At 57.2% G+C, this 15,164-nt stretch overlaps 1 protein-coding gene across 1 annotated transcript in view; it reads right to left on the bottom strand.

Annotated features, from left to right (window-relative positions):
- IQGAP3 (IQ motif containing GTPase activating protein 3) overlaps positions 1-15,130 on the bottom strand; it is a 36,119-nt gene extending 20,989 nt beyond the window's left edge. The window contains exons 1-12 of the mRNA XM_030302637.1: positions 15,010-15,130; positions 12,520-12,607; positions 7,724-7,880; positions 7,128-7,205; positions 5,764-5,840; positions 5,037-5,104; positions 4,835-4,948; positions 4,438-4,616; positions 3,700-3,778; positions 2,983-3,146; positions 2,475-2,562; positions 740-903 (exon numbers count right to left, since the gene is read on the bottom strand). Of these exons, the coding sequence (XP_030158497.1) occupies positions 740-903; positions 2,475-2,562; positions 2,983-3,146; positions 3,700-3,778; positions 4,438-4,616; positions 4,835-4,948; positions 5,037-5,104; positions 5,764-5,840; positions 7,128-7,205; positions 7,724-7,880; positions 12,520-12,607; positions 15,010-15,046 (1,293 nt within the window). The 5' untranslated portion in view covers positions 15,047-15,130. The remainder of the gene's footprint in view (positions 1-739; positions 904-2,474; positions 2,563-2,982; positions 3,147-3,699; positions 3,779-4,437; positions 4,617-4,834; positions 4,949-5,036; positions 5,105-5,763; positions 5,841-7,127; positions 7,206-7,723; positions 7,881-12,519; positions 12,608-15,009) is intronic.
- Between the last annotated feature and the right edge of the window lie 34 nt (positions 15,131-15,164).

Below are 15,164 nucleotides of genomic sequence, written 5' to 3'. Positions count from 1 at the left end.
AACTAACGCCCAAGGTCGCACAGTGAGGACACAGCAGAGCCAGAAGCTGACTCCCGCTCTGCCGTCCGTGGCCCGGGTCACCGTGCGTCACCTCCTAGGGCTCGTCTTCTCTGCCTCGTACTGCAGTCACCGGTACGGAGACCGTGCCCTTCCCGAAGGCCATGACTGGGGTCGTGCTCTAAACTTCCCTCCGTGGGTATGATTCTCCACGGGTCTCCTCTCTTCCGGGAAGCCTTCCCGGACTTACCCCCAGCTCTGCTCCCTCCATTTCCTAGTCTGAAGTCCTCTGCCACTGACGCCATCCGTTTCTCCCTCCCCGTGACTATCTGGACCCTCAGGTGTGTTCCAACTCCTGCAGGGACTGGGACTTCCCTGCAGGAGGGCTCTGTCACCTCCATGTCTCGGGAGCCGTCTGGACAGGGGTGAGGGGGCACACAGAGAGGTGACAGGCACAGACTTCCACGCTGCCGGCTTAGCATGCCTTCTCAGCACTCCCGGCCACGGCCGTCAGGAACCGTATCCACCTCTGCGCCTCAGTTCCCTCACCTCTAAATGGAAATCTTCCTCACCCGCCAGGGTTCTAGCAAGGATCAATGACCGTGTAGAGCAGCGTCTGCTCAAGAGTGCTAGCTACTATGAGAGCTCAGGATCCCTCCGAGGGTGCTCTGCACGGGCCACCCCGGGCCCCCCCCCCCACTGCTTAGGACGCGGGGGCAGGACCCTCATTTCTGGGGCTCACCCCTCCCTGCTGCTGCTGGAGCACTGCCAGCTCCTGCTGGTACACAGCCGGGGCGCGGGGGCACACCGGAGGCAGCCGGGCTTCTGGGCACATCAGCTCCGCCACCGTGTCAGCCGCCGCTCCCCTCCGGATGGCTCCGTTGATCCTGCACACGGCCTGGAGCGCTGCAGGGGAGGAGGGAGAGGGCTGTACGGGCCGGGCGTCCAGGGCCCGTCCTAGTCTCCCGGCTAACTGGCTTCTGCTGGGGTATCTGAGGGGGAAGCGCCTCTTCCAAACCGCTCTGCCTTCTGCTAGGTCCAGAACGAGCTTCTGAGTGTTTGTGAGGGAGGGGTGCTGAGTCACTTTGCGAGGCAGCGAAAGAAGCAGTGCGTCAGGCCCAGAGATGGAGCAGCTTGGCGGGCGGCAGAGCGGCCGCCTTGGCGGGGGGAGGCGCAGGGGCGGTGGACACAGACCGGCAGGAGGCTACGGGCACGGCTAAGAAGAGGTCAGTCGAGGGCTCCAGGGGCCACATCTGGCCGACAGCACAGAGGGGTAGGTGGAGCCGCTTGGGCCACAAGGGGCAGGAGCGAGCTTGGAGGGGCCACGGGGCACCAGCGGGGTTTCCGATCTCAAACACCGGGGCTTGGGAAGTGCCGAGCAGATGCAGGCCCTGCTATCAGGATGCATCCCCTGGGGAGAAGTAAGGGTCCAAAGACACCGGCCACTCCATGCCAGCACCGCCTCCCGCCCCCAGAGCTCTGGCAGCCGGGGAAGGAGGGGTCCTGGTGGGAGACGGGGGACGGAAGGGGCAGAGGCGGCGCTGACGGATGCCATCACCCGCTTTCCACGGGTGAAAGTGCACAAGGAAAGCAGCCTGGACGACCGAAGGGCTGGCAGCGGGAGAGCGAGGGAAGGACAGGCTGTCCGGCCGGGCGGAATGGGCGTGTGACAAGAGGAGGGGGCACCGGAGGCCTCATCTGCCTCACGGAGCATATGGGACCGAAGTCCAGGCCGAGTCAGGGAAGAGGCCAGGAAGGCCCGAAGACACGCGACACAGAGGTGAGCGTCTCACACCCGTACGCGACTTCTAACGGCAGGTCAGGACGGAGTTACACGGCTGAAACAGGGCTGGTGGCCACAGGCTGTGGCACCACCCCCCCCCCCCCAACTCTGCTTCACTTCACTCCTGACACACGCTGACCTCCCGGGAGGGACACGATCACCAGGCCACACTCCTCTAATAAAAAATTGTATTCGTATGTGATGTTTTGTTTTTCAGTTGGCTTCACGCCCAGCGTGGGGCCCAGTGGGGGGCTTGAACTCACGACCCCAAGATCAAGACCTGAGCTGAGATCAGGAGCTGGACACTTAACCGACTGAGTCACCTAGGTGTCCCTGTAGATAATGTTTTTAAGGGAAAGTGAGCTGATCATGAGTTTCTCACCACAGTCGAGAGGCAAGGACTCAAGCAGGTTGAAACCGTCCAGATACAGGGCAAGTGCCCTGAAGAAAACTGTCTGCCCCAGGAGCCGGCCTGATGCAGGACTGACTGTCGTTACCCCTAAGGCCTTAAGGAACCCGTCTGTAGTGTGCATGCAGGCAGCCTGGGCCCGGGCACACCACGGAGGGGAGAGGTCCCGCTGGAAACGTGGGCAGCAGTTTGCATCGCCCTACACACCCCTACACAGAAGCCAACCGAGGGTTAGATGCCGCAGTGATGGGCCCGGGGCCAGGCCTCGGCCTAGAAGTGACTTACTGGCTTGCTCCTGATAACCCTTCACGTTGGCTGCAGCCACACCAGCTTGGACCTCCTCCTTTTCCAGAAGATCCACCAGGCCCAACTCCTGGGGAGGGGAAGAGGTGACGTAGGAGAGAGCTCTCACAGGAGCTGCCCTCACGGGCTCCCAGGCCCACCCACCCCCACCTCCCTGCCTCTAAGTCTGGCTCTTTCTTACGCAGCAGGCACTGAACTAACAACACAGGCAGCACGAGGAGCGTGTCATGGAGAAAGCCAATGGCAGCGAGGACGAGATCTCTCGTCGCTGAGGCCCCCATTCAGCCAAGGGGGAGCACGTCACTGCTCGCCGGCTGCCCCCGGGGACTCCTTGGTCAGTCTGGGCCATTAGGCTTTGGGGTGATGTAACCATTTACACACATAGTCAGCACTTACTGAATACAAGGAGGGGACGGAGGGGATGCCTAAGGAAGAGGCGGTCCCCATCCCACAGCAGACAGACAGAGCAGGGAGCAGGTAATCAGCTGACCTGTGCCTTCTGTTCTCTGTCTGAGCTCAGCTGTTCCAGGTACCAGTCAGCAAAGTCTCTCCTCACTCCGCGCAGGGCCAGGGCAGGGTCATGAAGGGCCTCGAGCAAGGCCCCAGGGCTCTGTCTCTCCAGGGCATCATCAACAACTTCTAGAGCCCCATGGACTGCAAAGACCAAGACCCCACAATGAACGATGTGCAGAAGCCCAGCCGGTACCACCCCAGACCTGCCCTGTTCTTCCTGCCCAGCATGACCCCCCGCCCTAAACCTTGATCTTGGCAGCCTCCCCTCCTCCCCACCCCAGACCGGGAGGACATCCTGACCCCAACAGGCAGATGCCCACTCCGTCCTGGGCCTCCAAACAGCCCCTCCTGCCCTCGTGTCCGCCCCACCCCATCCATTCCTCGCAGCTCCTCCTCCCAGGACCCCGGGCCAGCTGCCCTTCTAGCAGCAAGAGCTGGAAGGCCCTGTCCTTTGCCTCTGCCCTGTCCATGGATCTCCATTCAAACAGAAACCCCCCCGGACAGGGTCACTTCTCTGGACAGCGAGAGCCAAAAAGCAGCACACACCCTGCTGTTTGACTGTGGTCTTTCCCTGAGACCAGGGTTGGCCCAAGTGAGGCTACAGGGCCTCTGGCCTGAGAGCTATCCCTGAACCTCCCGATGCGGGGGCTTGCCCTGGGAGCACCCCGAAGCCCTCCTGGCCCCGGTCTCTTACCGTTGACGTGGTTGATGTGCCCCTGGATTTCAGCCTGAGTCAGGTAGCAGTCATATATGTCCCAGCTTTCTCCACCATCCTGCAAGGACCATGCCGAAAGGGAGACCTGGGAAACCAGCTCAGTCCTCTCCTGCTCCCCCCTCCCTGTCTCCAATTCTTCCCTCCCCTGGGCGCCTTCCCAGGCCAAAGGTCAGCCTGGTCAGGAGGAATCTGGGGCTGCCTGGGGGGCTCAGTCGGTTGAGCGTCCAACTTCGGCTCAGGTCATGATCTCACGGTCCGTGAGTTCGAGCCCCGCGTCGGGCTCTGTGCTGACAGCTCAGAGCCTGGAGCCTGCTTCGGATTCGGTGTCTCCCTCTCTCTCTGTCCCTCCCCTGCTTGCACTCTGTCTCTCAAAAATATATAAACATTAAAAAAAGAAGAAGAAGAAGGAGGAATCTGGAGAACCCCTGGGTTCAAGCCTCGGCATGGACACGGTTAAGTCAAATCTCCTGTGCAGTCTTGGCCGGTTCTGCGTCCCCACCTCAGCCCGGCCAGAAGATCCAGTCCCCAGAACCCGTCTCCCGCCTTCTCTCCTGAATCCTCATCCCTGGGTGCCTCCTCTGCTTCTCTGCAACAACCAACAAGCGTTTGTCTCAGCAACTCTGGGGCGTGGAGACAAGATGTGCCGGAGTCCTGTCCGCCGGAGGCCTTCTGGGCCACCCCACTCTGCACGCCTGCACAGCAAAGGCTCCTCCTTACTCGGGTCTGGGCGCTGGCAGTCTTCTCTGCCTTGGCCTGGGCCAGCAGCTCCTGGTAGATGGCTGCCAGAGCCTCTCGAAGATTCTCCAGCAGAGCACTGGGATTCCGCAAGGCAGCCAGGGTGTCCTCAACCACCCCTCGCTCCACCGCCTCATTGATGGCGAGGACCGCCGCGTGGACTGGGAGGGGCATGGAGACAAGGTCAGGAGGCCAGGCCAAACCCCAGACCGCCGCAGCGCGACCAGCCACAGGCCACCCTGACACCATTCCCTTTTTCCATCCAGAGGGCTGGGCAAACCAGGTCACCTCACAGAGGACAGCCAGAATGCGTTGGAGGCTTGGAGTCTGCCCTTCCACGCGGAGCCCACCCCCCAGCAGGGCAGAGCCACACCCCTACCTGCAGCTTCATCCACCGACAGCTCATTGGCCAGAATGCCCCCGATCTTGCTGAAGGCCGGCAGCTGGAGGCCGTATTTGGCCAGTTCAGAGGCCATGTTGCTAAGTTCCTCGGCTGCAATGACACCACAGGTGCCTTTCCTCAGGGCCAGAGCCCCCAAGACCCTGCCCGCACGAGCGGCTGGGGAAGGAGCTGGGCTCACCTGAGAATTTCACTTTCCCGTAGAGATCATGTATCTGAGGGGCCAGTCCCAGCCGGAAGAGGAAGAGACTGGAAAAGAATGGAAGGCGTTGGGGCCTATTTATTTTGACACGGTCTGCAGGAGATGCCACAGGGACCTGGACAGGGAGCCCACCACACCTGCTCCCAAGTCCCCCCAGTCCACGGGGAGCGATGTTACTGGAAGTCAGGCCGAGGCAAGCGCTACAGAAGATAAGTACGATGCTCGAGAGGCCAGGGGGCATCGGGACTTCGCAGAGAAGGGCACACTGCAATTACCAGATGGACACAGAGGGTGAGGCAAGCAGAGACCCGCAGAGCCGGGCGGGCTTGAAAGGACGTGGGAAATGAAGTCAGGACGAGACGATACAGCGGACGCAGGAACTGGTGGGCCACTTTAAGATCTAGCCAGCTGGATGCTGATGGCCGGTTCTGAGAAGAACCAAACAGCCGGAACATTCCCGCTAGGTGAGCTGCATGTGACGCTCTTGACGGCTCCTCTTTTGATTCCTTTGGGCCCCAGGCACAAACTGAAGACCCTTCCCTCCTGCCCTTTTCCTTCACCCCTGCAGGTCACACACAAGCGTGCGCATAAATCTACGCACAACCGCAAAACTCTGAAGTCTCACTCTCCTGAGAAGTGCCTGCCTTCCTTCCTGCGGCCATGTTTCCTGTATCCACCTGGAGGACGGAAGTCTGGGGCCTCTCACCTGAGGGCATGGATGCAGTAGACCACCCGGGGCATGTTCTTCTTGTCATAGATGTCTGTGGTCTCCGGGAAGAAGGTCTGGAGGGGAAAGCAGCTGGTTACTGCCGCTGGAAACGTGAAGCAGCACCAGCTATGCAGAGAGGGGCTGAGGCATGGGTCTTCCTCTCTGACCCGGGGAGATACTCCTTTGTTGCCTGGGGCTTCGAAGTCAGCCTCTCCAACCTCTGACAGCTAGCACTGTGGCCACACACACCAAGTGTTAAAGAAAGTGAGCCGAGGCCCAGGCGCAGACGCACATCGCCAGATTCACGGGACACAGGCAAGACTATTGAGGTTAGAGGATGCAGGCCATGTCCTCCAGGAGAAAGAGGCCCCCTATGCATCCCGTAGACACAGCGAGCCTGTGCCCCTGTGGACTCTCGCCAGGCAGGCGGCATGCTGGGGGGCCGGCCGTGCTCCCTCGGAAGGCCCAAAGAGGCACACGCTGTCCAGGACCACCGAGGGCACAGGGCGTTCATCCCTGTCTCTGGGCCACAGGCCTCTGATCAGTGGGGTCCCCTCGAAGAACTGAGTCCTCCCTCCAAGACACGGCGTCCCATTCCGCCTGGCGACTCCCATGAGGTCGAAGCTCAAAACCTCTTGGTTACTTCAGATTCACAGGAAGGACCCAATCTAGAGACTTAACAGCGTTCCAGCCTCACTGAGGACAGCTGGCCCCTATTACTCCTGCCTCCCACCAAAGTCCCCTTACCGCTGCTTCCTTGTCGCACAGTTGCCTGTAGGAAGAACCCTGCAGAGTCCTATCATGCCTTAATTGGTACAGTTCCTTAGGATTCATAAAGGGAACTCACGCACATCATCCGGTCCTCCTGACAGCCTCACGGGGTACACAGGGCAAGGATCACCATCCCCATTTTACAGTCAAGTAACACGCTGAGATCCAAAGGGCAAGGGGACGTGCCGTGTGTGGCCAGCAGGGGACCCGGGCCCGGGCCTCCAAGTCCACCACCAAGGGATATGGCCCGTAGCAAGCCCACATCACGCCACGAAATTCTGGTGGAAGGCTGGCTAAATATGCATCCCCTGCGTTGCACGGGGGCCTCGCTCACTAATGGGGACAGTGCAGCTTAGGTCAGGGGGCCTTCACCTCCCTCCACTTCCCTCACCCACAGGAAGTAGAGGCAGAGACCAAGTAACGTGGTTCAAAGACAGACACCTGCAAGCAATTTAAACCCTCAGGTTAAGTTAGCTAAGGAGACACATGATGACGAGGGCTGAAGGATCCAGGGAGACAAAGCGTGCGTGGTGGGGGTGGGGGGCCGGTGGAGAGTAAAGATGCACCCCAGTCTCGAGGCCCAGCGTTACCGAAGGCAGGCCGATGTGGGCTATGGCCGACAGCCAGAAGTTGATGTTGTCTGTGTGGCGGAAATGCAAGCCAGTTGCCTGAAAGGGAAGGAAAGACAAGAGCATCTATTTCTACCGTTCTCAGAGCTCCCCATGGGCACAGCCCAGACCGCGGCTTGGAGATCTGAAGGGCGGGGTGGGGGGTGGGGAGCCAGCGGACCCTGCCCTGCAGATTTCCCATACTCCGTCCCCCGACCCTCCAGGAGAGAGTCACAGACGGAAGCCACCAGGAATGCCACCCAGCAGGACATTTGGAAAGGACGGCAGACGGGGGATCAACAACCTAGTAAGGCTTCCTAGTAAAGGGGAGTCCAGAGGTGAGGCGGGAAGGAGACAGGGCTGTGCCGGCCAGAGCGTGGCGAAGGGGCAGCGCGTCCAGGAAGTAACTTCAAGGCGGCAAGGCCCCCAGGCCTCTGAGCGTAGACTTGGGTAGACCAGTTTGCTCAGAAGCCTCATAGCAGGGGCAGCCCAGGGCCCACCTAGCAAGAGTCCCTTGTTGCTAAGGAGAAGGGCAAGCTAAGAGGAAGCAGGTAGAAGGGAGAGGCCTCCCGCCCCACCTGGTACCGCAGCTGCTCCGCATCATAGATCTTCTTCAAGGGGACCACGGCGGGTGCAAAACAGTGGCCCAGCTTGGCCAGCAGCACCCCGTTCCGGAGGCTCTCCTCCAGCTCCACGGGGGGAGGAAGCTCCTCCTTCAGGCAGGCCTCCATCCAGCTGAAAGCACCAGAGCAGGACTGTGCCTGCCACCCACCCTGGCCCAGCTCCCGCCCCTCCCCCAGCTCCCCTCTCTGCCCACTGTCTGGGTGCTCCCACCTCACCCCAAGCCGCCCCGGACGCTGGGATGGCCAGTCCTCAGCCCCCTCCACCCCTGAAACTCCTCCCGGTCAGATCCTGAACCCGCGCATCCCCGGTGTGGTTCAAACGGGCCAGAACCTCCCACTCGGTCCGGTCACGCAGGCCTGCTGACCACACCGAACCTGCTCGCATCTGTCATTCTGCATGTTTTCTGGGAACCCAGGTACTGAAGGGTTCTGTCCGCCCCAGCGACCTACACAGCTCGTAGCCCAGCTTGGAGGACGACGAGGGTAGTGGGGAACCCCCAGGCTTGGTGGGAGGGGAGCAGCACACAGGGCCAGGAAGGCCACAGCCCTCCGAGTCAGAAGTCCTGCTTTCCACACCATCCCCCACTTCGCCTTCGGAGCCTCACTCGTACAACTTGCAAAATGAAGAGAACGCGACCTGTACGGTCTCTGCCTTGGCAGTAAGTGAGCTAACGAGAGCGAACGTGCTGGGGACAGAAACGTAAAGCATCCTTATCACTGATGGCCGCGCGAGGGGCCCAAGGGAGAGCGTAAGCGTTCTTCAGATGGGCTTTCCAGGCTTCTCCCTGTACGACGTCTACAGGAAAGTGTCTGTTTCCAGAGCGAGCCAGTCACACTGCGCTGCACTCCGTGCCTTCCCTGCCACAGACGCCTGCTTTCCTGTCCACTCATGCTATCTGTTTTCCTGGAGAAGATTAAAAATACGCTATTGATTAAAAGGACAGAATGAAGCATTTTCTGCTGCCTTAGAGCCCACATCCATTTACAGGAAACACGGGTACAGAGGAACAAGCTGGCTGAAGCAAGGAAGAAAACAGACGAATCCAGGAGGGGAGATGAGCTACGGGGCACATGAGCCGGTTTCTTCACCAAGTCCGTGACGTAAAGAACTGAAAAGGGGAGGTGGGTCAGCCTGGATTAAAGAAGATGTAAGAGACACAACGTCGGATACGATACGTGAGCGTTTCAGATCCTTATTTGAATAAGCCAGCTGAAAAATAGGCTATTTTTTTCAGACAATCAGGAAAATTTGAAAATGGCCTGGGTATGGACCTTCCCGGGATCGATGGATGACTTCTTTGGCTATTATAACGGCATCGTGGTTAGTATGTAAGCAGATGTCCACACACTTTAGAGATAGGCAAGGACGTGTGTAGGGGGATAAGAGGACGGGGTGTTGTCTTTGTCCGCAGGGTGACCGTCTCCGTGGAAAATCGGAAAGAAGGCGACACAAAGCCTCCGGGACCCAGTAAGGAGCGCAGCAAAGCTGCGGGACGCGGGCTTAATACGCTGAAGTCAACCACTGTCCCATATACTGCAGCGAACAGTGGGGTTTGAAAAACACACACGGTTCCCATTAGCACCCCCAAAATGAAATACTTAGGTCTAAGTCTAACAAAATACGTACAAGATCTCTGAGGAAAACTACAAAACTCTGATGAACAAAATCAACGGAAAACCACACTACGTGGCAGGCGCCCCACGTCCTGTACCGTGAGGACGCCAGCTCTTCCCAGCTGGATCCACACGCTCGGAGCCATCCCGAACGAACTGCCAGCCAGTTACGCTGTGGAGAGCAAGACCCTGATCCTAAAGCCTGTATGCGGAGCCTGAAGGACCAGGAGAGCCAACACGACATTGCAGGAGAAGAACAGAGTTGGAAGACGGACGAGACCCAACTTAGCCACAGGAATCAAGGCAGTGTGAGAGAACAGACAGACCAACGGGACAGGATGCAGAGCCCAGAAACAGACCCACGTAAACACAGCCAGCTGATCTTTGACAGAGGAGCAAAGGCGATCCGACGGAGCAGAGATCATCTCCTCAACAAATGGCACTGGAACAGCGGGACGTCCACACGCAAAAGAAATCCATCCAGAGGCTGACTTCACACCCTTCACAAAAATCAACTCAAAAGGGATCATCAGCTTAAATGTAAAATGCAGAACTCTAAAACCCCTCGAAGATAACACGGGGGAAACCTAGGTGACCCTGGGTGTGGCGATAACTTTTTTTTTTTTTTTAAGTAATCTTCGTACCCGACGTGGGGCTCAAACTCACGACCCCGAGATCAAAGGTCACATGCTCCACCGACTGAGCCAGCCAGGCACCCCTGGCAATGACTTTTTAAATATAACGCCAAAGGCACAGTCGTTGAAAAAAAAAATAATTGGCCAGCTGGACTTAATTAAAATGAAAAACTTCTGCTCCAGAAAAGACAATGTCAAGAGAATGAGAAGATGAGACACGCTCTGGGAGAAAATATTTGCAAAACACACATCTGATAAAAGACCAGTATCCGAAATACACAAAGAGCGGGATGCCTGGCGGGCTCAGTCCGTAGAGCATGTGGCTCCTGATCTCAGGGTTGTGAGTTTGAGTCCTGTGTTGGGTGTGGAGCTTATTGAGAATGAATGAATGAATGAATGAATGAACGAATGAATGAAAGCAAGGACTCTTAAAACTCAACAATAAAAGAACAGCTGATTAAAATATGGGCCACACGCCTGGGTGGCGCCGTCGGTTGAGCGTCCGACTTCAGCCAGGTCACGATCTCGCGGTCCGGGAGTTCGAGCCCCGCGTCGGGCTCTGGGCTGATGGCTCGGAGCCTGGAGCCTGTTTCCGATTCTGTGTCTCCCTCTCTCTCTGCCCCTCCCCGTTCATGCTCTGTCTCTCTCTGTCCCAAAAATAAATAAACGTTGAAAAAAAAAAAAAAATTTAAAAAAAAAAAAAAATATGGGCCACAGATACCCATTAACGAACACCTCACCAAAGACACACAGATGGGAAAGAAGCACGGGGGAGTTGCCCCACACCGTATGTCATCCGGGAAAAAATGAAATAGAAGCAATGAGATACCACTGCACCTGTTGGAATGACCGCAGTCTGCACACCGTCTACACCCGGTGCCGCAAGGAGGTGCAGCACCAGGAGCCCTCGCTCACTGCTGCTGGGAAAGCAAAATGGTGCAGCCGCCTTGGGACACGGCTTGGTGCTTTCTTACAAACCCAGAGTTTTCCTATCGTACAACCCAGCTGCCTCACCCTGGGTAATTGCCCACAGGAGTTGAAACATACGACCACAGAACAACCTGCATGCAGGGGTGCCTAGGTGGCTCAGTTGGTTGAGCATCCAACTCTCGATCTTGGCTCAGGTCATGATCCCAGGGGTCCTGGGGTCAAACCCTGCATTGGGCTCCGTGCTGAGCATGGAGCCTGCTTAAGATTCTCTATCTTCCCCTGCCCCCCCCCCCCCCCCCCGCTTGTGCTCTCTATAGAGGGATGGATGGATGGATGGATGGATGGATAGATAGATAGATAGACAGATAAAAACCCTGCAGGCAGATGTTTATAGCAGCTCTGATGGTAAATGGCACAGCTTGGAAGCAACCAAGAAGTCCTTCAGTAGGTGATCCCTCTCTGCCTTTCCCCTGATCACGCTTTCTCTGTCTCTCTCGCTCTCAAAAATAAACTTAAAAGAAAAAAAAGGAATGAGCAGTCAAGCCCTGAAAAGACACGGAGGAATCTCAAACGCACGTCGCTAAGTGAAAGAAGCTACTCTGCAAAGGCTACGTACCTTATGGTTCCAACTACGGAGAAACGATGGAGACCGTAAAAAAGAGAAGTGGTTGCCAGGGGGCGGGATGCGGGGACAAAGAGGCAAAGCACAGAGGATGTTTAGGGCGGTGAACTTACTCCAACACACCACACTGACGGATAACGTCATTCTACGTTTGTGACGCATTCCACAGGGTGTGCGACACCAAGAGTGAACTCCAAGGTAAGCTGCGGGCTTTGGGGGCTCATGTGTCAAGGTGAGTTCATCACGTGCAACCAACGTACCACTCTTGGAGATGCTGATAGTGGAGGAGGCTGTGTATGTGTGGGAGCAGGGGGCATATGGGAAATCTCTATCCTCCTCTTAACTTTGAGCCTGAAACTGCTCTAGCAAGATAAAGTCTTAAAACAAGAAGAAAAAGGGGCGCCTGGGTGGCTCAGTCGGTTAAGCATCCGACTTCGGCTCAGGTCACGATCTCGCGGTCCGTGAGTTCAAGCCCCGCGTCAGGCTCTGGGCTGATGACTCGGAGCCTGGAGCCTGCTTCCGATTCTGTGCCTCCCTCTCTCTCTGCCCCTCCCCTGTTCATGCTCTGTCTCTGTCGCAAAAATAAATAAAAAAGTTAAAAAAAAAAAAAACAAAAAGAAAAAAAAAAAGAATGGGGTGCCTGGGGGGCTCGTCCGTGAAGCATCTGACTCTTGATCTTGGCTCAGGTCATGATCTCACGGGTTCGTGAATTCGATCCCTGCGTCGGGCTACGAACTGTCAGTGAGTAGGCTACTCTCTCTCTGTTCCTCCCCCGCTAACCTGCTCTCTCTCTAAATAAAAAAATAAACTTAAAAAAGAGAGAGAGAGAGGTGCTATTTCAACTCTCCCTCTCCCACAGAATGGACTCCTTTTGCATCGGCTAGGGGGCAGGTGCCTGGGGCGGGCAGGGAGGGGACGGGGCTCCAGAAGGAGGCAGCCCCTCCGCTTACCGCTTGGCCTCCTCCAGCCGGCACAGGTACTGATAGGCCACGTTCTGCCGCCTCTGCTCGTCCATTTCCTCGGCTGTGAGGCGTTCATCTGAGGAGTCAGGGGGATAAGGTCAAGGCGGGGAGTGTAGGACAAAGGGCCATAGCACTGAAGCTGCTTCTTAACAGACTTTCTTAGGCAACTCTGCCCAGTGACCTGGATCACCTCACACGTCGGTGCCCCTCTTCCCGACAGCCCTGCCTCCCATCTCCAGCCCCCACCCCGTAAAGCCGCTCTGGTCAGCACCTGCAACAGGGGGCTCCCCTGTGTCAGAGGTGCTCCCTCCTGTTCCTCTCCAGCCGGCTCCTGACCCCTCCTTCCCCTCCATTTCAAGCCCTTCCCTCGAGGTCTCCCCACACGGATGTCCAGACCCCTCCATGGCTGGGAACTTAGCTCCTTATTCTATCCCTAATAGCCTCTGAGTTCTCTAAGACCTGGGCCCGTGTCATCCTCCCCAAGGACCCTCCCAGAGACTTAGGCTAACAGGACCAACGGGACTCACCATCCCACAGCCACTCATTCACGTGCTACCTTCTGCATGTCAGGCCCTGGGCTAGCAGACCCTTACTCTCAAGAAACAGATTCTCAGGGTGCCTGGGTGGCTCAGTAGGTTAAGAGTCCCACTCTTGATTTCGGCTCAGGTCATGATCTCACTATTTGTGAGATCGAGCCCTCCAGGCTGATAGCGAGGAGCCTGCTTGGGATTCTCTCTCTTCCTCTCTCCTACCCCTCCCCTGCTCATATACATGCGTGCTCACACGCGCTCTCTCTCTCTCAAAATAAATAAACTTTAAAAAAAACAAAGAAACAGGGGCGCCTGGATGGCTCAGTCGGTTAAGTGTCCAACTTCGACTCAGCTCATGATCTCATGCTTCATGAGTTCAAGCCCCACATCAGGTTCTGTGCTGACAGCTGGGAGCCTGGAGCCTGCTTCGGATTCTGTGTCTCCCTCTCTCTCTCTCTCTCAAAAAATAAACATTAAAAAAATTTTTAAGAACAAACAGGCAGGAAAGGGGCAGAGGGGGAGGTAGTTCAACAAAGGGAATCATGTGGAAAAGGGCAATCACTTAGGACTAAGTGGAAAGAGAGAGAGTCTTAAAAGATCACAAAGCTATCTTTACTCTTTCTGGTATAAGTCACTTGAGGAGGAGAATAATCTCCAAGCTCAATAAAATGCAGATAATACTCTGACCCCAAACTTGAGAACTGGGGTCCCTTAAGTGAGAGAGCACACGTATTGTGCCCTCCCACAGCCCCCCTCCTCCTGTCCCCCACCTCTGGAGTCTCCTTAGGGAAGACAATACAAAACCAGACGCGGTGAGACAAAGTTGCACACACACACACACACACACAAGAAATAAACACAGAGGGCCTGAAAAGAGACAGAGCTGAATCCGTCTGTCTTTGACTCAACACTTCATGCCAATCCTACTCTTTACCTCATTTCCTTATCGTGCATATCCTGCAACATGATTTGGAGGAGGGGCAGGGCTTATTGGAACCGGCAGTTGAGCAAGTTAAAACACACACACACACACACACGCACGCACGCACAAAACCTCCACGTTCAGATCCGAAAGGCCCAGCCAATCATAGGAAATCCATCGGTTCCCTCCAGGGAGTGTACAAGGAACAAGTGTTGGCTGCTAAGCACGGAAAATCAACCAGTAAGCGAATGACATCACCTCAGAGCCCCGAGCTGAGGGCTGTGTGAGATGGGCGGGGCTTTGTACACTCCCGAGTCTTAAAAACAGTCTTCCTGCCCTTCCAAGGTCTGAAACTAGCTTCCCTTCAACAGAACGGAGAACGGGGACTTTGTTTTTTAAACGCTAACGGCAAGGAAGGGGAAGAGGCGGAAGAAGGAGATTTCGCCTTTCATTCAGGAGGTCAAACAGAAACCTTTCTGCCACCACACCTCCTGACCCCGGTCTCTTTCTCAAGCAGTGTATTTGCAAGCGCGGCCCACGGACTACCTGCCTGATTACGTGGGGTGCGGGAAGCAGCGCAGCGGGCTTGCTACAAACGCAGAGAAGGGCCCCAGTCCAGACCTGCTGGAGCTGAAGCTCTGGGAGAGGGCTGCGGAATGCGGATTCGAAACAAGCCTCCTGGGTAATTCTGACCCTAACCTTTGAGAGGCCTGATCTCAAAGCGGCATCAAAAGCCGAGGTCTCTGGGCGTCCCGCCCCCCCCCCTTCCCCGCGTAGCGCTGGGCGTGCAAGCCTGCCATCCGTAACTGCTGCCTTTCTGCGCGGCCACCCAGACCACCTACACCCGCTCAGCCTCAGGGCCCCGGAACGTGGGGATGCGGCAGAAAGGTCGGTAAGCTTGGAAGCGCGGCGGGGTCCGGCGTTTCGCCGCTCCCGGTGCCACTGCGGCCCGCCGGAGACGCGACTGGGGGCTCCCTCCCCGCGCAGCGCAGGCCCGCCGCCCTCCTCGGTCCCCTCCGCACTCACACGGCGCCGGGCCCGCGCCCGCTCTCCGCCGCTCCATGTTCCTCCTCTTTCCAGGTTTGAATCTCCCGCCGCCCGGCCACCGCCCTCACCGACGCCGCGGCCGGAGCGCACTTCCGGCCAGGCCGCGGGGGGGCGCTGGGATTTGTAGTTCCAGG

This window comes from Lynx canadensis, chromosome F1 (assembly GCF_007474595.2).
Source record: "Lynx canadensis isolate LIC74 chromosome F1, mLynCan4.pri.v2, whole genome shotgun sequence".
NCBI classification, from domain to species: domain Eukaryota; kingdom Metazoa; phylum Chordata; class Mammalia; order Carnivora; family Felidae; genus Lynx; species Lynx canadensis.
The sequence above is the reverse complement of the archived record's forward strand: the minus strand, read 5'-3'. Positions and strand labels throughout refer to the sequence as shown.